The 24,290-nt window shown below is 47.3% G+C and overlaps 1 protein-coding gene across 3 annotated transcripts in view; it reads right to left on the bottom strand.

Moving 5' to 3' along the window:
• Positions 1 to 353: 353 nt before the first annotated feature.
• The window catches only part of LOC147633347 (GPI transamidase component family protein / Gaa1-like family protein), a 50,809-nt gene continuing 26,872 nt past the window's right edge, over positions 354 to 24,290 (bottom strand). Inside the window, exons 5-7 of one of the 3 annotated variants that reach the window (XM_086806410.1) lie at positions 3,022 to 3,149; positions 2,643 to 2,918; positions 354 to 900 (exon numbers count right to left, since the gene is read on the bottom strand). In XM_086806410.1, coding sequence (XP_086662536.1) covers positions 819 to 900; positions 2,643 to 2,918; positions 3,022 to 3,149 — 486 coding nt within the window. In that variant the 3' untranslated portion in view covers positions 354 to 818. Of the gene's footprint in view, positions 901 to 1,192; positions 2,919 to 3,021; positions 3,150 to 24,290 lie in introns of those variants that run through there. The other 2 variants (XM_086806411.1, XM_086806409.1) reach the window with 2 other exon arrangements.

Here is a 24,290-nt window from a genome sequence, read left to right as displayed (position 1 = left end):
AGTTGACACAAGGAAGTCCTATGATGGTGTAAGATGATGGCCCTAATCCTCCTATGGTGGCACGAATATGGGCATGGGCCTCTGTGTCGAGGTCAAACCTCTGCATAGCTCGGTGGCTCTGTCCAATGTCACTCCTCAAGGTCGGGCTCCTACATCAGCTTGGGGTCCAAGAAGGGTGGGTGGGTTTGCCCTTGGAGCTTGGGTCTGGAAGAAATCAACGAGAGCTCTCTGCACTAGTCCTTAGGTAGGTGTTTATTAGTGTCCATAGAAGACTAAAAAGGCCTAGGAGACCAAACTAAAGGTGCCACAATTGTAATACACCCCTAGACAATATATTGTAAATGAAACGAGTGGAAACGGTACATAGATCTACATCTTGTGTGAGCTTGTCAAGAAGCAATGATTGAAGCCCTTGGGATATTTGGTGTCTCTATAACAAGTATGAAATATACAAATGTCTAGTGATCTACTTTGTGAACCCTACTCCTGGCAATGTGCGAAGATCTGCGGTGAAGTAATCTAACAACGAGAGGCAAGAAGTCTTAATGCACAATCTAATCTGAGAGTATACAGCTATGAGAAAACTTAACTTGGGTATCTTAATGCACAATCTAATCTGAGAGTATACAACTAGCATCTTAGTGCCTCTTCAGTATGCATGGAAACTGTCTATTGTCCACTAGCCTGTTTGATAAGCCTGATTTGTGTAAGTTCAGACACAATTCACCATGATGAGGCCAATAAGAGGATACCCCAAATGGGGTGACAGCTTATCGGTCCTGCATTTGTCATGTTTATCACCTATATAGAGGGTCCACTTACGATTGCGTGCTTGGTGATGACCACAGAGGCTCTTCTTCTAAGAAATAATCTATATGGATCATTTCAAAGAAACTGCAGCTGGCACACTAAAACATTAGATCTTTCTTGAGAGGAATTTCTAGTCAATCTCACTGCTCCATAAATAAAAAACAGAATTCAATTTAAGCTCCCACTTGGAAATAAAATCCTTCTTGTAACTTAATCAATAGTTCTTTCTTACTGTTATGGGTTTCAAAGCTTTCCCTACAAATTGTTCATTTTTCACAAGGAAGAAAAAGATTGTACTATTTGTATAATTCAAGAAACTCTTCAAAGAATAGATAGTAGATCTTTCACTTATATTTACCTTGTAGAAGGGGAAGACATTACCTTTCTCAAATAAGATTGGGCATATTGAATATCCAATAGTATTGAAATGTTTCCATGAATGAAGGGAATCAGACGAATGATGCTGCTTGCAAAATGCGAGTACTATGGAGAGAATAAGGTAAGATAAGATAGACTTACTAGAAAATTGAGATATTGACACTGACAATCCTAAATCTGTGATCCAATGCTGTATGTGTTCCTCACTAGGTGCATGTGTGTGAAGCACATGACTTCACACAGAGCGGGTTTTCACTGATCTGTGTAGTCAATGACTAGACACATGCCTTAGAACCCCCGTTCAAAGAGAGTGACCCCTCCAACAAATCTATGGTACCTAAGGCATCTCACTCCACAGCTCCACCTCCTGCATGTTGCATAAGGTGCAGAATCTCAACTCGATGATGACGCTGTGTGGTCTCAACTGCGCGCCCAGTCTGAAGGTGAAATCTATGAGATGATGTCCACAACTGGCCCATGGCTACCTGGACTGCCTGTGAAAGATGGACCTGCAGATAACCTGGTGACTGGTGGAAGAACCTGTCCTCACTCAGATGGAGGAATTGCTCTCTATAAAATGCCATCTTAGTGCCACGCGGCTGAGTCGGAGACCATGTCCACTGAATATTCCTGCCATATGTTGTCACTAATGATCCAGTGGACCTCCTGCACTGTCAGGCAAAGGATAGGTGCATCCAGAGTACTGATATGGGAGAGAGAGAGAGAGAGAGAGAGAGAGAGAGAGAGAGAGGGGGGGGGGGGCGGGGGACACAAGAGGATGCTGTTACATGTTGAAGGGACCAACTTGCCCAGTAAAAGTATTTTCCAGGAGGACAAATTTCTCTAGACATCAACTAGACCCACATAGCAACAGAAGAATGCTAAGTACTGAACAGGGCAAATGCACCAAAAGCAAGTACAGGTAAGTAGCACTACCCCACTTCCACATCGATTCTACCCAATCCCACAAAATGACAAGGCTGCGCTTTGATGATTCACCAAGAACCATCAGAAGAACAACAAATATTACTGGCAGAGAGCCTATCACTATAAAAGCCAGGCCCACCATGGCTGTAGAAAATGGACGTAGGCCTCTTTCTTTTCCCAAGTGCTGTAGTGGGTACACAAAAAGGCACATGGGAACAAGTAGCACAGCTCCAGCAAGAGCTGCAGCAAAATTGATTGATGACATGATGCCAATACCTATAGTTGCTGCACCAAGCATGGAAGCTTTTATGGCTGTCCAATTGCTTCCCATATGTGGAATCCCCAAAACCCTTGTCATCCATGGCAAAAGCACAAATAACACAGATAAGCTTATGCCACAGAAGGCAATCCAGAAAGCTACTTTCAGCTCTGAGGTCTCTGCCATGTAGTCGGCCAAAGGAGGAGAAATGGCTACAAGAAAAGCCCACAGCTCAATAAGACACACAGTTAAAACTGCAAAAGACCACCTTGCAAAACTTGAAGTAGAGTCCTCTTGAAAGACAGCAGCTGATCCAGCCTGCACCTGGTCCGACGCTTTTGAAGGGATTTGTGAGCTGGAACCACTTGCTTGAGCACACAGGGCTGCAGCTTTGAGGGGAAGCGTGATAAGAAACAGCAATAGCGGGATAGTATAGACCCCCACTGAGACAAATTTATTTGGGCCAGTGAGAAAGTAAAGGAAGAACGACTGGTGGAACTTTTCAAGCAGATTATTCACTGATCGTATCATTCCTTCAAGAAGCCTGCCAAGAGACAGACAGGCAAGATTCAATACAAGTATAACACTAAGAGATACAAGAGATTCCCAACCAGTTTGGTTTGCATGTCTATCATGGCTAGCCATACCTGCCAAACTTTATCAATGACCCAATGTGCCCTCCATGGCCCTGGGTAGCATACGACATCACCACAGTCACTGCATCAATTTGATAATCCTGAAACGCTCCATGGGCACCAGTTGGAACTCCTAAAGCCTGTAAAACCATGCTCATGCTAAGAAGCCGTGGCTAAACCTGAGCAAAGAGAAGGCTAAGACAAGAAAACAGTACTAAAGCATCCAAAAACAATACTAAACCATTATAAAAAAGGATCACAAGTAATGATAACAATGACAAGGTTTGCGTGTGAGTGTGCACAGCGAGAGAGAGAGAGAGAGAGAGAGAGAGAGAGAGAGAGAGAGATTAACGTCTTCAACAGACCTAGAGGGTCTATGAGACTAAAAAGGTATTACAATGTATCCACGATGAATCTGAACCATGGAAAAAGGTATAACATTGTATCCATGATGAATCTGAACCATCGAAAAGGGAAAAAAAAACTGTATGAAATTAGCTACATAAGCTGAAGTATGCATGTGATGCAACATGGTAACTGTGTGGCATAGTCACCAGAAACAGGAAACGGAAACAGAAACGGCACCCCCCTCGGAAACGGAAACAGCAACTGCTAGGAAACGGCACATATACGATAAATTAAATTACACAACCAAAAACTAGTAATTACAAATTCAACAAGACTTTTTCAAATTTGCACAAAGGACACCTCAAGATCAAGTCAATTTCTTGTTGAATTTAGAATAGAAAGTACAATGCAAATACATCCGCCAAGTTTGGAACTCATGAGTAGACTCAAACTTGTGACAGATGCACATCATCTGAGCCCAGATCATAATAATCTAGGATGTCGTTGGAGCCGCAATTCCCTGCTTCGCCCAAACTAGCTATCGGGTCAAGTGGTAAATTGGCCTGCTCCTCTACCTCTGAACCTTTCTCATCCTCCTTTGACCAATGCTTCCAAGATTGGGGGCTCTCGTTACGCTCAAGAAGACGCAAATTGGAGCTCACAAAAATTGGATCATTGGTCTTTTGAGTGCCAAGCCGGTTTTGCTTCTTTGAAGCGATATGGCTAAATGAGCTCCATATTTGCTCCAAACAAGAGGAACTGACCGCCTGGCTCAGAATCTTGATGGCCAATTGTTGCAACTCTGGAGTGTCTTGCCCCATAGTCCTCCCACCAAACACATGGATCAGTGGTGAAGCGATCTACCAAAGCATTGGCTCTTCCAAACCTCCTCTTGCAAGCCCTGTAATCTGCCAGTTGATCCTTGATAATTCTCTGTTTTTCAATGTCAGGCTCAAGTCTCTCCAAAATCATTTCCCATCCATTTGCCACCTCCGAATCTGTAATGATTGCCTGTTTGAAACAGGGGATCGACCATAAAACCTGTTGCATGCATAGGTGAATGGTACATATCCCATCTATCCTGGCATAACTTCCTTAAAACATGGTATTTCTATTCATCTTGCTCGATGTGCTCCAACTTTTCCACCATCTTGTCCATCCCCTCGTAAATCTTTCCAATGCATGGCTGAAGTGAATCTCTCATCCTCAACAAGTGGATGATTGGCTTTCCCAAAGCTATGATGCATCTCACTTGCTCCCACCAAAGAGGGTTCCCAATATTTGACGCACATGCCTTTCCTACAGGAGTTCCAAACAAAGCATGCCTCTCATGCTCATCACTCACCATCAACTACTTTAAGACACTAGAACACTTGTTAAGGGACCCGAACATGAGGAAGTTGTATCCGAAGCGAGTATCTGAATACTTGCGCAAATCTCTAGAAAACTTCTTCCTAAACTCAGCTAGCAAGAAAGTGTGCCTGTAAATGAAGGATACAATCTGGGTGGCTTGCTCTATGATGGGAGCAATCCAGTCCAACTTCCCGATGTCCTTGAGAAGATTGTTGAGGTAGCGTGCCATGCATACAGAAAATGTGATATGAGAAAACCTCTCACACAACAATCTGCCGGCTGCCTTGTTCGCCTTCTCTCCATCAGCTACAAACTGGATCACCTTCTCTTCATCAGCTACAAACTGGATCACCTTCTCTTCACCCACTGCCTTGTTCGCATTCTCTCCATCAGCTACAAACTGGATCACCTTCTCTTCACCCACTGCTTGTACGACTGCTGACCACTCTTGGAAAAGTGCTTCTGCACTCTTCCCTGTCCCGGACACATCATGCGATGAGATAAAGTAAGATTGCTCTCTGGAATAGGCAATGCCACCATGAATGGATCTGAACCGAGTGTCGCTCCAACCATCTGCAATAAGTGTGATGCCATTTGTCACCATTTGGTCCATCTTCATTTCTAGAGCCACTTGTATAGGACTGTCACTCCATAGAGCGGCCAAATTTGTACCATGTTCACATGTGGCCAGGCCAGTGCTCCATGTGAAAGGGTCAGTCATCTTGTGTCACATGGACGGGAACCAGTTTTGTGCCACCTGTGTGACCAGTATTGTGCTATATGGACGAGAGCTTGTTTGTTGCCACCCATGTATGACCAGGATTGCGTCTTACCCATGGGTCCATGGTAGGACTGATATGTGTGCCGAGCTGTGTCTATGGGATTGTCACTCCATACGAAGGCCCGTGCCAGGATTTGTGGTTTGCCTATGGGACTATCACTCCATAGGAAGACCAAGACTTCACAGTTGTGTCGAGCCAGTTTTGTGCCCAACAAGAAATTATTGTACAAGTTTCATGAAAGGGAGATTTCGTCCATTACATGTGCACATGCATTCATGTTTGCATGCTTAAACTTGTTTTCGCATGACTTGTTTTTGTGTGTTTGTCTCCTATGACGTGCCAGTACACTGGACGGGGATGCCCCCAGTGTACCATGGGTGTGCTGTTTGCTGACAAGCTAGTGTGGCGGTGAACAGGTGGTAAGTATTACCTTTTTGGTCTTTTTCAAATGTAAAATCTATAAAGTAGTGTAAACCCTAATATTTATAAGATTGGGTGTTCACACATTTTTAAAATTATGACTAGACATCTTTCAATGTGGGTGCCCAAGGATTAACCATTGATTAAGGCCTAACAGGAATCAGCAATGAAGAGAGGATCTGATACATACATACCTCACAATCGTGACATTCCCTCCCATTTAAAATAAAACCCATGTGTCAAATGATAGACATCCGTTTGTCAAAGAACTCCTGAAGAAGATTAGGGTACTGCTGCATGTCTTCATCTGTTTGCCAGGTGGAATCAGACTCATCCAAATCCATCCACTTCACAAGAAATTATGTTCTTGTTTCCTTCTGTCGCACGTCAAGAATTACTTATGGAACAAGGATAATATAGTCATCTTCAATTTCTGGTACATGTGAAGATAAGTCTGGAACAGGCGAATCTCCTTGAACATATTGTTTGAGCAAGGAAATGTGAAAAGTCGGATGAACCTTACTCCATGAAGGTGGAAGTTCCAACTTGTAACTGACAACTGAATTTCTCTTAAGAATCTTGAAAGGCCCATAGAAGCGAGGTCGCAACTTTGGAAAAACTAACTTCACTGTTTTGTAGCGGTGAGGTGCCACATACAACAAGACCAAATCTCCTTCTTGAAAATCTGCATGTCGACGATGCTTGTTGGCCTGTTTTTGATATTTTTGTTGCACATGGACCAATTTATCTCGAACTTGCACAAGCACATCTTCCATCTCCTGAACCAATTGATCTGCCAACGCCACTTTGTGTTGTGAAACAAAGTTTGTAGGCACAAGAGGAGTATGCCCATATGCTGCTTGAAATGGAGTTAATCCAATTACTGAATGATGGGAATTATTATAAGCAAATTCCACGAGTGGCAAATAATCTTCCCATGATGCCAAACGGGATTGAATGTAATGTCGAACCATTTCTTCCAAAATCTGATTGACTCTTTCAGTCTGTCCATCTATTTGAGAATGATAGGCTGAACTGAACAACAAATTCGTGCCAAGAGATTTGAACAAAGACGTCCAAAAATGTCCAGTGAACTTTGGATCTCTGTCAGAGATGATGGTCTTCGGCAAACCATGCAATTTGAAGACATGTTGTACAAACAATGACGCCACATCTGGGGTTGAAGCAGCTTTCTTGCAAGGAATGAAATGCGCCATTTTGGAAAATCGATCAACCACCACAAGAATCTGAGCATTGCCTTTGGATGAACGAGGCAAAGTGGTAATAAAATCCATACTGATACTTTCCCATCTCTCATTGGGAACTGGCAACCATTGAAGTAACCCTTGAGGAAGTTGTCGAGAGGCTTTCATTATCTGACACGAATGACAAGCTTTGACAAATTTGATAACATCTTGCTGCATCTGAGGCCAGAAGTATGTAGCAGACAAAAGCCGATATGTCTTGTTGATACCAAGATGAGCAGCATAAGGAACTTCGTGATGCTCTTGAATGAGAATCTTGCGCAATGAAGTATTGTGAGGCACACAATGCGATCAGAAAAGAACAGCAATTCATCTATGATGGTGTAGGCTGCAAACATGTTCATTTCTACAGGACTGGTATTAGAAGATTTGAGAGCACGGAATGCATCTCCAAAATCTCTATCAGTCAAATACTCATTTTTGAAACAAGCAGGGATTTCCATTTTCCATTTGCACATCTGTGATGGCAAAATTAGTGGCTCGAGGCATGCGGCTCAAAGCATCTGCAACCACATTCTGAAGACCAGGAACATACCGGATAGTCATGTGGAAATTAGCCAAGAATTCAACCCATCGGCCTTGTCGAGAGTTCATTACAGGCTAAGTGAAAATGTATGTCAGAGATTGATGATCTGTACGTACAACTGAATCTGCTCCAAGAAGATAATGTCTCCAAGTCCGATAAGCATGCACGATTGCCAAAAACTCCTTATCATACACAGGATACCTGCTTTGAATGGCTGAAAACTTCCTGCTGTCAAAAACAATGACACGATCATTCTGCATCAAAACTCCACCAGAAGCACGATCTGAGGCATCTGTCATTACATCAAAGAGCTGAGTGGGATCTGCAATGGCCAAGACCGGGGTTGTCGTCAAGGCATGCTTGAGATCATTGAAGGATTGCTCAGCTTCAGAAGACCATTGAAGTTTGTCCAGCTTTGTCAATTCTGTCAAAGGGACAGCACCTTGCTGTGATAAAAGTTAGCAAGTCCCGATAGTTTTGGATCAGGAAGAGCGGTTTACGAACCCTCCACATGGCGGAGGTTCTGAGGCTCTAACTGCCCAACGGTCGAAAGGCCGCAACAACAACAACAAGGACAAAGGGAAATCTTCACCGGCAAAGTATTCTGAGAAGAAGCCCAACTCAAAGCGTGATGCTTTGAAGGCCGAACAGACCTGTAACCATTGTGGCTAGAAGGATCACTATTGGAGGAAGTGTCCTCAGCGGGGTACCGAGAAAAGTGTTGATTCTTCAGCAGCAACTGTAAAGACTCCAGCTTTTGTGCACTTGGAGATTATGGACACAGATGCTTCATCTTCTTCGAGCAGGGAGGCAATTGGTCTCACCGCCAGGGATACTCGGGAGTGGATTCTCCACAGTGGTGCTTCCAGGCACATGACTCCTTCCCAAGAGGTATTACAAGATCTTCGACAATAGACAGGTCACATCTTCATTGGTCACAAATCCACTATCTCGATTCATAGTGAGGACAAGTTGGAGATTATTCCCGATGGCAAAGGGGGGAAGCATTCCTCCCGAGTTCTCTATGTCCCATCCCTTGGTTTTCATCTTTTGTCAGTGCATAAGATTTGCAAGGCTGGCATACGGGTGGAGTTTGATGAGTATTTTGTTGCTCTCTGGGACAAAGCAACAGGCCAAGTTGTATGGGAAGGCGGAGTGGAGAATGGGATCTACAAACTCTCAACACTCTCTTCTCTGACAGTTACTCAGCTCGGTGATCTGTGGCATTTCCGTTTTGGCCACTTGAATGTGGATGCGTTGCGGCAGGCTTTCTGGGACCAGATGGTGGATGGCTTGCTAGATGTTGGCAACAAGCAGGGACACTGTAGTTCTTGTATTCATGGTAAGCAACATAGGGAATCTTTTCCGAAGCAGGCTACTAGGCGGACTTCGAAACCTTTCGGGTTGGACCTTTGTAGACCTCATCTTTGGGAGGTTCTTTGTACTTTATGCTGCTTGTGGATGATTGTAGCAGGTTTACATGGGTTTATTTTCTTACCCAGAAGGACCAAGCCTTTGCTCGCTTCAAGGAGTGGCATGTTATGGTGGAGAAGGAGTCTGGATTAGTGAAGACTCTTCGGGCTGACAAAGGAGGGGAGTTCTCTTCTAATGCTTTTGTGCGGTTTTGTTCGGAGCATGGCATCAAGCGGGAGCTGGCCAATACAGGATCGCCTTCAAAGAATGGAGTAGTTGAGCGTAAGAACCGGACTGTGGTGGAGATGGTGAGGGCGATGCTGGAGCATCGTGATCTTCCTCGTCCACTTTGGGGAGAGTCTGTGGCTACGGCTGTCCATACCCTCAACCAATCTCCGACGACTTCAGTACCTAAGATGACTCCATATGAAGCCTATTTTGGCAGGAAACCAAATGTCTCCCATTTTCATGTTTTTGGGAGTAATGCCTATGTTCACATTCCAAAGATGCAGAGGGGGAAACTTGACTCGAAGTCCCAGAAGCTTGTATTTGTGGGATATAACTCTCTTTCCAAAGGCTACAGGTTGTATGACCTAGAGCGAAACAAGGTTGTTGTCAACAGGGATGTCTTTGATGAGCATGTTCCAGCTTCCACTGTTGACGAGTCCCCACTTCTTGGAGAACCAAATGAGTATGAGGTTGATTCCCAGTCTTTTGTTCCAGCTAGCCAGCCTCAGTCAGTTGTAGAGGTTGAGCCCGAGGTTGGAGATGAGCCTCAACAACAGCAAGAGGCTCCACGTTCTGTTCAAGTACCAAAGTGGTTGTTGGACACCATTCGGGAGTCAAGTGTTACGGAGTATCCCTCCGAGTGGACCACACAGGATAGACCTCGAAGATTGCACAGAGTTCGTGATAAAAGTCAATCAAAGGAGTTGTTTTACAGGTGAACTATGCTTTGATTTCTCGTATCATTCAAGACAAAGAGCCCACTTCCGTTAAGGAAGCTCTTTCCCAGGAGACTTGGAGAAAAGCCATGCAAGTGGAACTTGAAGCCATTAAGAAGAATAACACTTGGGAGTTGGTTCCACGGCTGTCTAAACGGTCAGTCATTGGTGTCAAGTGGGTCTATAAGACCAAGTATACCTCTGATGGGTTGATGGAAAAGCACAAGGCCAGACTTGTGGCTAAGGGCTATGCTCAGCGGCCTGGCATTGACTATGAGGACGCCTTTGCATCGACAGCAAACAAGGATGACCACGATTCGGACAGTTCTTGCATTTGCCTCTTCTCAGTGGTGGCCGGTGTATCAAATGTATGTAAAATCTGCATTCCTTAACGGTGACTTGCAGGAGGAGGTGTATGTTGAGCAACCTCCAGGCTTTGAGGTTCTGGGATCATAGGGGATGATTTACAGGTTTCGGAAGGCCTTGTACTATCTTAAGCAAGCTCCCAGAGCTTGGAATCTGAAGATTCATTCCTTCTTTCTACGGAAGGGATTCCAAAGATCGGTTGCAGATCCGAACTTGTATCTCTTTCGGGAACGCGGTCTGTGAAGAGAGATTAAGAGTTAGGGTTTCATGTGGGAGACATACACAGAGAAGAAGGGAGAGAGAGAGAGAGAGACATGTGGGGATAAGTCAACTCACAGTATGAGTGTGTGAATCCCCTATCACACATGTATATTTGCTCTAGTACACATAGTGCACGTACTCAGTGTACTATGTACTATACAACTTATGGGCTAGTACACACTATAAGGGTGGGCATAATGCCTTTACCCCAACAACCTCCCACTTAAAGGCAAAGTGCCCTTAAATGAAGGAAAATAAAAAAAACAGCATGTACATGATAATATACAAGGCCATATCAAGGCTGAAACTGGCCTCATCCAATGCCTATCAAGTGTCTGCAATGAGCAAACCGCTCTGGAGGCAAACTCTTTGTCAACAGATCAGCCAGGTTGTCATCCGTATGAATCTTGACAAGCTGAATTTGCTTGTTCTCTATCACCTCTCTGATGAAGTGATACTTCACATCCACATGCTTCGTCTTTGCATGAAAGACAGGGTTCTTTGCCAACTGGATGGCACTCTGACTGTCACAATGCAACAATGGAATATCCCCTGTATAACCCAAATCAACCACTAACCGAGATAGCCATAATGCCTCCTTGCAAGCCTCTGTGGCTGCAATATACTCGGCCTCTGTAGTAGATAAGGCAGTGCACTTCTGCATCCTGGATATCCATGACACAGCACCTCCTGTGAATGTAAACACATAACCGGTAGTAGACTTCCGGTTATCTGGATGACCAGCATAATCCGAATCCGTGTAACCATGCACTAATGCATCCTGTTTGCCAAAGCATATGCACATATCCTATGTGCCCTTCAGGTATCTCATGACACCTTTCACTGCTTCCCAATGCTTCTTGCCAAGTTTGGCCATGTATCTAGTAACCACTCCCACTGCAAATGCAATGTCCGGCCTGGTAGCAACCATGGCATACATGAGACTCCCACAAGCTGAAGCATACGGAATCTTGGCCATATCAGCCCTGTCACTAGCACTGAGTTTCACATATGGAGGCAAAGGAGTACTAGTCTTCTTCCCCCCATCCATATTGAATCTCTGCAATACTTTGCCAATGTATTCCTTCTGAGACAAATACAACACATGCTGATTTCTGTCCCAAAGTATCCGCATACCCAAAATGTGATTTGCATCACCCAAATCCTTCATATCAAAGGTCTGATGCAGCCTCTTCTTCAAGGCATCCATCTCTTTACGAGATTTCCCGGCAATCAACATATCATCAACATACAAGATGAGGATCAATAGACTGCCAGCCAAAGCTTTCTTAGTGTATAAGCAGTGATCTATGTCACTTCTCCTGAAATCCTCGGATTTCATGAATGTATCAAATTTATGATACCATTCCCTTGGTGCCTGTTTGAGCCCATAAAGATTCTTTTTCAGCTTGCATACAAGCTTCTCCTTTCAATTCATTGCATAACCCTCTCGCTGTTGCATATATATCTCCTCATGGAGATCACCGTGAAGAAAAGCAGTCTTCACATCCATCTGAATCAAATCCAGATCATCATGAGCAACCAAAGCTAATACAGCTCTAAGTGTGGTCATTTTGACCACTGGAGAGAAGATCTCATCAAAGTCTACACCATATTCCTGCTTGAAGCCCTTAGCCACTAACCTGGCTTTGTATCTTGGCTTTGCATCAGGTGCAACTTTGAGCATGTAAACCCACTTGCATGGCAAAACCTTCTTGCCTGTAGGCAAATGCACCAACTTCCATGTTCCATTTTTGTGCAGAGAATCCATCTCTGACTTCATAGCACGCTCCCAAAGAGCCTTGTCTGCCCTCTGTAAAGCCTCCTTATAGCATGAGGGCTCCCCACAGTCAGTGAGCATCAAGTAGTCAACCCCTGGAACAAACCTGTCAGGGGCTCTGGAGGGTCTTGTGGACCTCCGTACCCAATGACCATCATTTGCAGGTTGCTGTCCAGCCTGCATATCACCAATTGGTGGCTCCTGTTCCATGCCATAAGGTTGAAAGATCATGCCCGGTATCTCCTCTAACTGTGGGATATCCATAGGGATATCTTCTGCCATCTCTGGCTGTCCATTTGGACCATTTTCAACACCATTTAAGGGCTGGTTTTGATGCTGTAATGGCTGATTTACAACCCTTTGTTGTTGTCCATGATGTCCATCATCATCAAAGATGACTCTGCCAGGCTCCTGTTGCCTTGCAGGCTCCTTATACATGCATGTTTCATCAAAAATGACATCATTGCTGCGTATAATCTTTCTATTCACTCGATCCCAAAGTCTATACCCCATTTCACCTCTATCACCATATCCTAGGAATGTGCATTTGTGAGACTTAGGATCAAGTTTGGTGCGCATTTCCCTGCGTATGTGCACGTACGCAACGCAACCAAACACTCTCAAGTGCTTGTAGGACGGAGGCTTCCCTGTCCATACTTCCTTTGGCACTTTCCCACCAAGCCTCGTGTTAGGTGACCTGTTTATAAGATGAACGGCTGTCATAACAGCTTCAGCCCACAAAGTCGCCAATTTTTTTTGCTCGCTGAAGCTCCCGCCCCCCCTCCCTGCTCGCGCTACCTGCACACCTGCGCCCCCCGCCTACCTGCCCTGCTCATCCCCTCGCGCCCCCCCTCGTGCCTCGTGCCTCCCCTTGCCCCCCCCCCCCCCCCCCCCCCCCGCCTGCCTTCGCTTCTGCGCCCCCCTCCCTCGCTGCGCTGCCCGCCGCCACTCCTACTGCCCCCCCCCCCCCCCCCCCGCCTGCCTTCGCTACTGCGCCCCCCTCCCTCGCTGCACTGCCCGCCGCCCCTCCTCGCCTTCGCGCCCCCCCCCCCCCTCTTTCGCGCCCCCCTCCTCTCTACAACGCCCCCCCCCCTCCGCCAGCTCTTTCTCCACCCCACCCCTCTTGCGCGCAGCTCCCGCCCCCCCCCCCGGGCTTCTCCTTCGTCGCTTCACCCCCCCCCCCTTTTCTTGCTGACTTCCGCCCCCAGGGGGGGTTTTTTCCTTTTCTACGGCCTTTGTCTTCCGCCTCTCGGTGTGCAGCTCGGTTCTTGCAGGATTTCCGCTTTCGCCTCGCCTTCGCCATAGCTTCAGACTCTGATGGAGGCTCCTCCCGCCCCGCCTCAGAGGGACTCATCAGCAGCCCCCTCGCCCGCCCCTGAGGACACCCCCATCAGGCTTTCTCTTTCGCCAAAAGAGGAAGCGAGCCTCACCGCAGAGGTGGAACGCCTCCAGGCTCATTCCACCATCTGCCGTATAGTCGGCACTCGCCCCAGCAGAGGGGAGATCCGGGATCTTCTCCAGGCCCGCCTTCTTGCAGATGTGGGCAAGATCCTGGACGTACAGCTACTGGGCCGTGGACATTACCAGATCAAGATCCAGGTGGAGAGGCTGAGTCACTTAAGAGGGGGGTTGATTATGAGGGATGATATTCAGGAGGCACTCACAGAGGAGTGGTTCACGCCTTTCGAGCTAGTGGCCCCACGGTGGATGGTGTCAGAATATGCAGCGGAAATGATAGCCAAACTTGGGTACACAAGAGCAAGTAGACTGCAGAAAATAATCAGCACAAGAAACACAGAGAGATAGGTGTGTAAACTCTTCTCTATACACAAGATCCCGAAAAACTGAATGAGAATGTGGTGTGGGCTGAGGGGCAATATATACAACTCCTAGAGGGCAGTCGGCCAGCAGCAGAGAGTGCCCACGACTGGAGAAAAGACCCACGACTGCATAAATGCAGTCGGCCAGCAATCTGATGCCCACGCCTGATCAAAACAAGTCTCCCAGCAACCCTGAAGCCCACGACTGATGTAGATCCAGTCGGCCAGCAATAGGGTGCTCCAGGCATCATCTGGCAGCCCTCCCACCACTAGGAAAAATGGGAAAAAATAGGGAAAAAATACAGGGAGTGTGGAAAAATGATATACGGGCGGGCACACCCACAACAGAGGCCCTGGTGTATACAAATAGACAGGAGATGACTTCTAACACCCCCTCTCAGCTCCTGGCTGTGAAACCAACCCAAGGGAGCTGGAGTGCCGCCTGAGCGTAGCCTGAGGTAGAGACTTCGTGAAGAGGTCCGCCGCATTGTCCTCCGTCGAACAATAAAGTAGCGAGATGTCACCCGCCAAGATCTTCTCACGTACAAAGTGATACTGTATCTCTATATGCTTGGTCCGGGCATGGAAAACCGGGTTCCGAGCAATAGCTATACAACTCTGGTTATCGCACTGGATGACTGTGGGCTCCCTCTGTGGAAACCCAATCTCGCCTAGCAGCCTCCGCAGCCATACAACCTCACAAGCAGCACCACAAGCAGCCCGATACTCTGCCTCTGTCGAAGAAAGGGCAATAGTAGGCTGCTTCTTGCTGCTCCAAGAAACTGCTCCTGAGCCGAGGGTAAAAGTGTATCCTGAAGTAGATCTCCTCGTGTCTGGATCTCCTCCCCAATCTTAGTCACTCCAACCTTGGAGCTTGACTCCATTCCCTCCTGTGTAAAAGAGTCCCAGATCCTTCGTACTCTGCACATACCGCAAGATCCGCAATCCTGCGTCCCAATGAGTCTTCAATGGCGTCTGCATAAAAGAGCTCAACAGCCCCACGGAGAAGCTCAAGTCCAATTTGGTGTTCAGCAACCAGATCAATGAACCAACCAACTTCCGGTACTGCGAGGCATCAACTGGCTCACAAGGATCTATCACGGTTAACTTTGTGTTCGGGTCCATCGGCGAAGTAATAGGCTTGCAGTTCTCCATCCCAAAGGCCTCAAGCAACTCATGAACATACTGCTGCTAAGAGACGAAAAAACCCCTCTGGGTCTGCCAGATCTCCAATCCCAAGAAGAAGTGGAGTAAGCCTAAGTCGGCCATCTCAAACTCCTTTGACAAGGCAGCCTTCGTCACTCCAATGTGCTCCACATGACCGCCGGTGAGAATGAGATCATCCACATAAAGGATGATAAGTGTGACCATGCCGCGTTCCCGAAAGAGATACAGGTTCGGATCTGCAACCGATCTCTGAAATCCAGTCCGAATAAAGAAGGAATCAATCTTCTGATTCCAAGCCCTGGGAGCCTGCTTAAGACCATACAAGGCCTTACGTAACCTGTAAACCATCCCTTCCGATCCTGGAACAATAAAGCCTGGAGGCTGCTCAACGTACACCTCCTCCTGCAGGTCACCATTAAGGAACGCAGATTTTACATCCATCTGGTACACGGGCCACCTCTGAGAAGAAGCAAGGGCAAGAACGGTCCGAATCGTGGTCATCCTCGCTGTCGGTGCAAAGGTATCCTCGTAGTCGATGCCTGGCCGCTGAGCATAACCTTTAGCCACGAGCCTGGCTTTGTGTTTGTCCACCGACCCATCGGCCGCGTACTTGGTCTTAAAGACCCATTTGACACCAATGACTGACCGCTTTGACGGCCTCGGTACCAACTCCCAAGTGTTGTTCTTCTCGATGGCATCAAGTTCCACCTGCATGGCTTTTCTCCAAGTATCCTGTGAAAGGGCTTCCTTTACGGAAGTGGGCTCTTTATCCCGCATGATACGAGACATCAGAGCATAGTTCACCTAAAGAAGCTCCGCCGTGTTGCTTTTATCTCGGACTCGATGTGATCTTCGAGGGCCGTCCTCTGTGGTCCACTCGGAGGGTAGCTCCGTGACACCTGACTCCCGAAGGGTGTCTAACAACCACCTAGGTACTCGAACACATCGTGGAGCCTCCTGTGGTCGCGGGGGCTCAACTCCAGCTGCGGGCTCAACCTCCTGTGATGACTGAGGTGGATCAACTGGAGTAGTATACTGGGAATCATCATCAGACTCCTCTGGATCTCCAAGAAGTGGCGGCTCCTCGACAGTGGATGTTGGAACATGCTCGTCCTCAAAGACCACATCCCGGCTGACAACAATCTCGTTCCTCTCTGGATCATACAACCTGTATCCCTTGGAAAGAGAGTTATACCCCACAAATACCAGCTTGCGGGACTTGGAGTCAAGCTTCCCCCTCTGCTTCTTCGGAATATGTACATACGCATCACTCCCAAAGACACGGAAGTGCGAGACATCGGGTTTCCTGCCAAAATTTGCCTCAAATGGAGTCATATGGGGTACAGAAGTCGTCGGAGAGTGGTTAATGCTATGGACAGCCGTTGCCACCCTGAGTTTGAGACCAAGGAAAAGAGTTAGTGAGGGGGGCCTCAAAATTAGTGAGGGTTGAGGGAAGGTTAGGGGGCATAAACAAAATTTCCTCTCGCTCATCTAAAATGGTCGAGTTCATTGAGACCCTACACCATGATATATAGTTTAGCACTATTGGATGAAATGCATAAGCATACTGCATTGGCCAATTCCCTCTTGATGCCATGATCTGCACAAAACCGGAAAAATACAGTCGAGGAGAATTCACCTCCTTTGTCAGCCCTGAGAGTCTTAACCTGATATCCAGACTCTTTCTCCACCATCACGTGCCAATCCTTGAACCGAGCAAAAGCCTGGTCCTTCTGGGAAAGAAAGTAGACCCACGTGAATCTGGTACAATCATCAACAAGCAGCATGATGTAGAGAGATCCTCCCAAGGATGGTATCTGCTGTGGTCCACACAAGTCAGTGTGAATCAACTCCAAAGGTTTCGAAGCCCGCCTTGAAGCCTGCTTCGGAAAGGATTCCCTGTGCTGCTTACCACGTATGCAAGAACTGCAGCGTCCTTGCCTATTACCAACATCTGGCAAGCCAACCACCATCTGGTCCCGGAAGGCGCGCCGCAAAGCATCCACATTTAAGTGGCCAAAACGAAAGTGCCACAAATCTCCGACCTGAGAGCCTGTCAATGAGGAGAGTGCAGAGAGCTTGTAGATGCCATTCTCCACACCGCCTTCCCAAACAACTTTGCCTGTCTCACGGTCCCTTAGAGCAACTGAATGCTCCTCAAATTCCACCCGAAAGCCAGTCTTGCATACCTCATGCACTGACAGAAGATGAAAACCCAGAGCAGGGACATAAAGAACACGGGAAGCATGCTTGCCCCCCTTGCCGTCGGGAATAATCTCCATCCGGCCCTCACTATGTATCGGAATAGTGGAGTTATCGCCAATAAAGATACGACCTGACTGCCGTTTCAGATCCAGAAAGAAGTCACGGGATGGAGTCATGTGCCTGGAAGCACCACTGTCGAGAATCCATTCCCGGGTATCCTTCGCGGTGAAGCCAACTGCCTCCTCGCTCAAAGATGATGAAGCATCGGAGTCCACCATCTCTAAGTGCACAAATGCCGGAGTCTTCACAGCTGAGGCTGAGGAATCAGCACTCTTCCCTGTCCGCTTAGGGCACTTCCTCCAGTAGTGGCCTTTCTCGCCACAATCATTACAAGATCTTTCGGCCTTCAGCTTCTCTCGTTCTGGATCAGGCTTCTTCTCAGAAGACTTCTCCGGTGAAGCCTTCCATTTGCCCTTGTTGGTATTACGGCCTTTCGACCGTTGGCCAGTTAAGGCCTCCGAACCTCCGCCGTGAGGAGGGTTCGTGAAACGTTCCTCCTGGTCCAAGACCATTGGCACAAGCTCCTCCCAAGTAATGGTGCTGAGCCTGCCACTCGTGATCAACGAGGAATAGAAAGCAGAATACTGACCAGGCAAGGGGGAAAGTTACATGATGGCCATATCTTCGAATGATATCTCTTTCCCAGCTTGAAGGACTTCCTGCTGAAGGGCCTGCAGCTTGTTAATGTGTTCCCGCATCGTCGAAGACTTTGCAGGGTTCATAACCCGCATCTGCACTTCCAAGGATATCCGCTTCACGGGTGACACCCTGTTGTACAAAGAAGCCAAGTGCTCCCATATGCCTCTTACCAGCGTCATGTGCTTCACATGGTTGATCACCTGTGGTGTGCAATTGAGGAAAATAAACGACCGGACCCTGGCATTGACACGATCCCACATGTGTGCCTGTGCCTCTCGGTCCTTCCTCGTCGATAATAACTCCCCTTCCTCAGCTTCCGGCCGTGGCACCCCTATGATAATAAAATCAGCAAGGTCATATGACTCCAGGACTGACTCCATCATGACCTTCCAGATGCCGTAATTGGACCCGTCCAACTGACGATCCACTGGGAACGTGGGGAGAGTCGGAATCTTCACGTGCTTCTCAGCCATCTCTAGTAAATCTGCCATCGCGGAGAGTAACCTGAAAGGGTGGGTGGGTGGGAAAAAAATCTGAAAATCTGCAAGTGGCTGTCCAGCCCCTTTGCCCGCCTTCCTCTTGCACCTTCTCTTCCCGTTCAGCCCGAAACAGTCCACCAATCAGCAACCTGTTGCTCCCCCTCTTGCTCAGAAAAACGCCCAAGATCTCCTAGAGCCTAGGGCTCTGATACCATGTCAGAATATGCAGCGGAAATGATAGCCAAACTTGGGTACACAAGAGCAAGTAGACTGCAGAAAATAATCAGCACAAGAAACACAGAGAGATAGGTGTGTAAACTCTTCTCTATACACAAGATCCCGAAAAACTGAATGAGAATGTGGTGTGGGCTGAGGGGCAATATATACAACTCCTAGAGGGCAGTCGGCCAACAGCAGAGAGTGCCCACGACTGGAGAAAAGGCCCACGACTGCATAAATGCAGTCGGCCAGCAATCTGATGCCCACGCCTGATCAAAACAAGTCGGCCAGCAACCCTGAAGCCCACGACTGATGTAGATCCAGTCGGCCAGCAATAGGGTGCTCCAGGCATCATCTGGCAGCCCTCCCACCACTAGGAAAAATGGGAAAAAATAGGGAAAAAATACGGGGAGTGTGGAAAAATGATATACGGGCGGGCACACCCACAACGGAGGCCCTGGTGTATACAAATAGACAGGAGATGACTTCTAACAGATGGGAGCCTTTACACAATGATTGCTGTCAGAGCTTGCACTGAGGATGGCAGATGCCTCTACTATGAGATTCAGGATGAGGGCAGACTTCAGAGAGTGGAGGTGGAGTCGCCTTTGGTTGCAGAGTGCACCTTTCAAAGGATACGGGTAGTGGCCGCCGCTTCTCGGAAGTGGCATATTGACCCCGACCCTGCTGATGTGCTCCCGGATTGGCGCATATGGGCATATGCAGCGCACCCCTTGGCCCGGCTACAGTGGGACCCTGGGGAGTACGAGTGGCATGATCCTTATGCATCCCTTGAGGCCACAGAGATCACCTTTTTCCAGTATACTGTTCGACTGGGGCGGCATATTTTGACGGCGAGGAGGATGGTCTCTCCAGCTGCAGCGGGACATTGGCGGCTACAGGGACTCTCACAGGAGTTCCTGGAGGATTTTTTGGGCTCGGCTCTGGGCTAGTCGACAGGCCCGCAGGATCTCGACTTTCCAGTGGCTGGTCGCCCACAGGGGCTCAGCAGTTTGCACCTGGCTTGTTTATAGCGGTCTTCCGGCGGCCCGCGTCCGATGCGGCCACCCTATGGAGACACAGAGACATTGCCTTTGGGATTGCCCTCAGGCGCAGCAGATTTGGCTGCGGATGCTGCGTATTCTGGCCCCCCTCTCTCCAGAGGGTATGTTTACGTGGGGTGCCGCTGCTTGGTCGACTTTGTCAGGGCCTGCTATGGGCTATGAGATGGAGCAGGACAGTCAGGCCATCAGATTCATTAGGGGCCAGCCTCGCCTGGTTCCGGCACCGGATTTCTCGTCCGCCAGTTGGACACAGGAGAGGGATTTACGATGGGAGCTCCTCAGCAGCCTCACCATCTGGTTTACCTGGAGGGCCCGGTGTTTCACGGCCTTTGAGGGGAGACTGGAGCCACCAGCAAAGACTGTACGAGGGATTTGGCAGGAGTTGATCCACACCCTGCGAGGACAGTATGACCGCATCCGGGGCGACTCGGATGAGGCGATCTTGCGGCGCCAGGCCTTTCACACCACCTGGCGCAGCGGCCCCTTCTACACCTTACACACGAGATCCCCCCGTTGGCATTACAGGCCACCTGTTTGGCTTCCCCCCCCCCCCCCCCCTATTGTATGATCTAGCCCCTCAGTCCTTTGTACTGATGCTTGTATTTTGCAGCACCTAGGGAGAGTCTCCCGGACCGCCTTGTAGTATTCACTGCTCTTTTTCTCTTATGAGCAGGAGAGATCTTTTGTAGCCCTACGGGCGTTTTTATATAACTAATGAAAGGATCTTTTCTCGGAAAAAAAAAACAGCTTCAGTCCAAAAACCATGAGGTAACGCAGCATGTGACAACATAGAACGGACCTTCTCCTGAATGGTCCTGTTCATCCTCTCTACTATCCCGTTTTGTGGAGGATCATAAGGAGTAGAGAGCTCTCTCTTGATGCCTTTAGAATCACAAAAGTCCTGAAACTGTTTGGACATATACTCTCCACCATTGTCGGAACGCAAAGCCTTCAATGTTTTGCGAGTTTGATTCTCAACATGAGCAACAAACTTCTCAAACACTGAGAATGTATCATTCTTCAAACGAAGAGGATAAACCCACACCTTGCGTGTGGCATCATCAATAAAAGACAAAATATTTTGCTCCTCCCAAAGAAAGCTGAGGCATCTCACATACATCTGTATGCACAAGCTCTAACTGAGCATCTTTCTGTCCAAGAGCTTTCTTGTGGGGACGCTGGAGTTGCTGCCATATATACAATGCTCACAAAACTGAAAACTTGAGAACTTTAGAGAAGGCAAGTAACCAAAACGAGACAATTGCTCCATTCCTTTGACACTCATGTGTCCCAACCGGCTATGCCACATAGAGATTTCCGGCAGCTCGGTTGCATTTACATTAGCATGGTGACAAACACCAGCATGCATGAAGTAAAGAGTGTCCACCTTAGAGCCTCTAGCAACAACCAGTGAGCCCTTACTAATCTTCCACTTTCCACGACCAAATGTGGTAACATAATCAGCATCATCAAGCTATCCAGTAGAAAGCAGGTTCTTCTTGATCTCAGGCACATGCCTGACATCATGGAGCATAAGCTGTGAGCCATCTGAAAACACAAGCCTCACATCACCTCTGCCAAGAATCTTACATGCATGGTTGTCACCCAAATAAACTACTCCTTCATTGCCAGCAGTATACCTGACAAACAAGTCTCTGCAACCTGTGACATGAAAGGAGGCACCTGAATCAATGATCCATGAGTGCATACCATGACCATCTCCTGCAAGAAGTGAATGGGCATCAAGTGAAGACGTGAATAGGACTTCATCCTCACTGTCACCTGCATGTGACACATTGACTTCTTCAATCTTGACTCCACTTTTGCCCTTTGGCTTCATCTTTGTCTTTGTCTTTGTCTTTGCCTTTTCCCTTTTCCTTTTGATCATTTTTCCATTTGTAGCATTGCTTTTTGATATGTCCCTTCTTGCCACAATAATGGCATTCCAAATCCTTTTTGGAGCGGGACTTGCTCCTTCCCCGTTCTTGGCTTTTACCCCTTTGCTGGGATCTCCCACGTGCATTCATTGCATTGGACTTTCCAACAGAGTTGTTTTTCCTGTTCATCTCCTCTTGAAGAAGAGCACCCTCAACATCTGCATATGACAGCATAGCATTCGAATTGCTAGTGGCTGTCCTGAATGTGTCCCAACTCTCTGGCAAAGTGCATAAGAGAAAGGTGGCTTTAAACTCATCGTCCATTGCCAACTTTTGATTGATGACCTGGCTGACAATACCATTAAACTCATTTAGATGGGCTGTCATAGACGCCCCTTCCTTCATTTGAAGACCTATGAGTTTCTTCAACCAATACACTTTGCTTGAGGCACTTTGCTGGGCATACAAGTCCTGCAATCTTTGCCACATTCCCCAAGCTGTCTTCTCTTCACGTATGCTGAAAAGTAAAGTGTCTGAGGACACAGACAACATGATAGTGGATCTTGCTAGCTCATCCATATCTTCCCATTCTTCAGCAGTAAGAGAAGCGGGCATTACACCCCTTTCTTTGATGGGCTTGTGCTGCTTCTTCTGGAGCAACACATTATAGCACTGGGTTTGCCAAATGTCATAATTATGTGAGCCTTCAAGCTTCTTGATGTGAAGCAATGAAGAGCTCTCACCTATAGTTGCCATAGCAATATGCAACCTTTGTCAATGCCTGACTCCCTGCAAGATGTGCAAACACTACACCAAAGCACACAAAGTGCTCACAGTTGTTCTCCCAAAGTTTATCTCCCACTGCGGAAGCACAAATGCAACTCTACTCCCACTGTATGTGATAAAATCACCAAAATCTGGTTGCTGCAGATTTAGGACAGCACCTTAGATGTGCTCTGTTTCCCTTCCAAAACACTGTACAACAGTGCTAAGTGCTCACCAATGATGTACCAAATCTGTACCGGCAAGTACAGCAACTGAAAATGAGCCTTTTCCTCACTCAAATCAGTGTACAGCCATGCCAAAACTTGTACAAAGTTGTACCAAATCTGTACCAGCAAGTACAGCAGCAATAAATGCTCTCCTGGCTGTCCAAATGAGTGAAAATCAGACCTTGACAGTCCCCATCACTGCACACGACAGTCCCGGACAGAAATTGAGCAAAAGCCCCTTGACTGCAAGTGGATTACTGAGGGTTCAAGGCATAAAAGTCTTCCCTGCTGCTTTGCCAAGCTCAACAAGCATAAAATCTTGAAAAGCCCCTTGATTCAAGATCAATTTCTGATCATACATGGTACATTAATGCACATGAAGGCATCCAAAGTCTTCACAATGCTTCCCCCTGGCCACATATACATCCAATACATAAAAGCCCCTTGATTTACAGGCACATTGAGTGCTTGACAGGCATCAACACATTGCCCAAAGCATCAAATGCCAATGCCTGCATGCAAATCAACCCAACTGGCACAAAAGCCCTTTGATTTACACTCCAATTTCCTGCAATTTTGGCCCGAATGTGAGATTGCTCACATCATACAGCATATATGAATGCCCAATGGCACAATTACATCAAAAGCCCCAAATGTTAACACCCAATTTCCTGCAAATTGACCCGGAATGTGACCAATGTCACCCAATGTTGCCAATTTTGCTCAAAATCCGAGCCATTTGGACCTGTACCTGCTCAATTGATGATAATGGACATGCAAATTCCAAAATTGAAGCAAATACCTCTGAAATTTTCTGATTTCTGTTGCAATTGCAGGTACAGTATCTGGATCGTGCGACTTTCTTTGCAACTTATACACCCACTTTGTGCCAATTGACTTCTTGCCAGGCGGCAAGTCTACCAAGTCCCATGTGTTATTTTTGTGGATAGAATCCATCTCATTTTTTGCATGGCTTGCACCCAATGCTTATCCTTATGAGCCTCTTCAAATAAATCTGCATCACAAAGAGTACGCATGCAAGCAACATCTACATATTCTCTTGCATTACAACGAAGTGGAGCTGAAAGCCTGCTCTCCTATAAGGTACGGAGCAACGAACGATGCACAACTCTAGTCTCTTCCATTGTTGTCCGTTCTTCCTCCAATGCTTCCTTTACATTTTGAGGTGTAATGAGCTGATTTAAGGTCTGATTTTGAGCACCCATATGCTATTCATTAGGCAAAGTTGATAGCTTATCTGTTGTGCCATCAATTCCTAATGGGAGTAGTCCTTGAAACAT

This window comes from Cibotium barometz, chromosome 12, assembly GCF_041138505.1.
Source record: "Cibotium barometz isolate CiBa-2024 chromosome 12, ASM4113850v1, whole genome shotgun sequence".
Classification (NCBI taxonomy): Eukaryota; Viridiplantae; Streptophyta; class Polypodiopsida; order Cyatheales; family Cibotiaceae; genus Cibotium; species Cibotium barometz.
The sequence above is the reverse complement of the archived record's forward strand: the minus strand, read 5'-3'. Positions and strand labels throughout refer to the sequence as shown.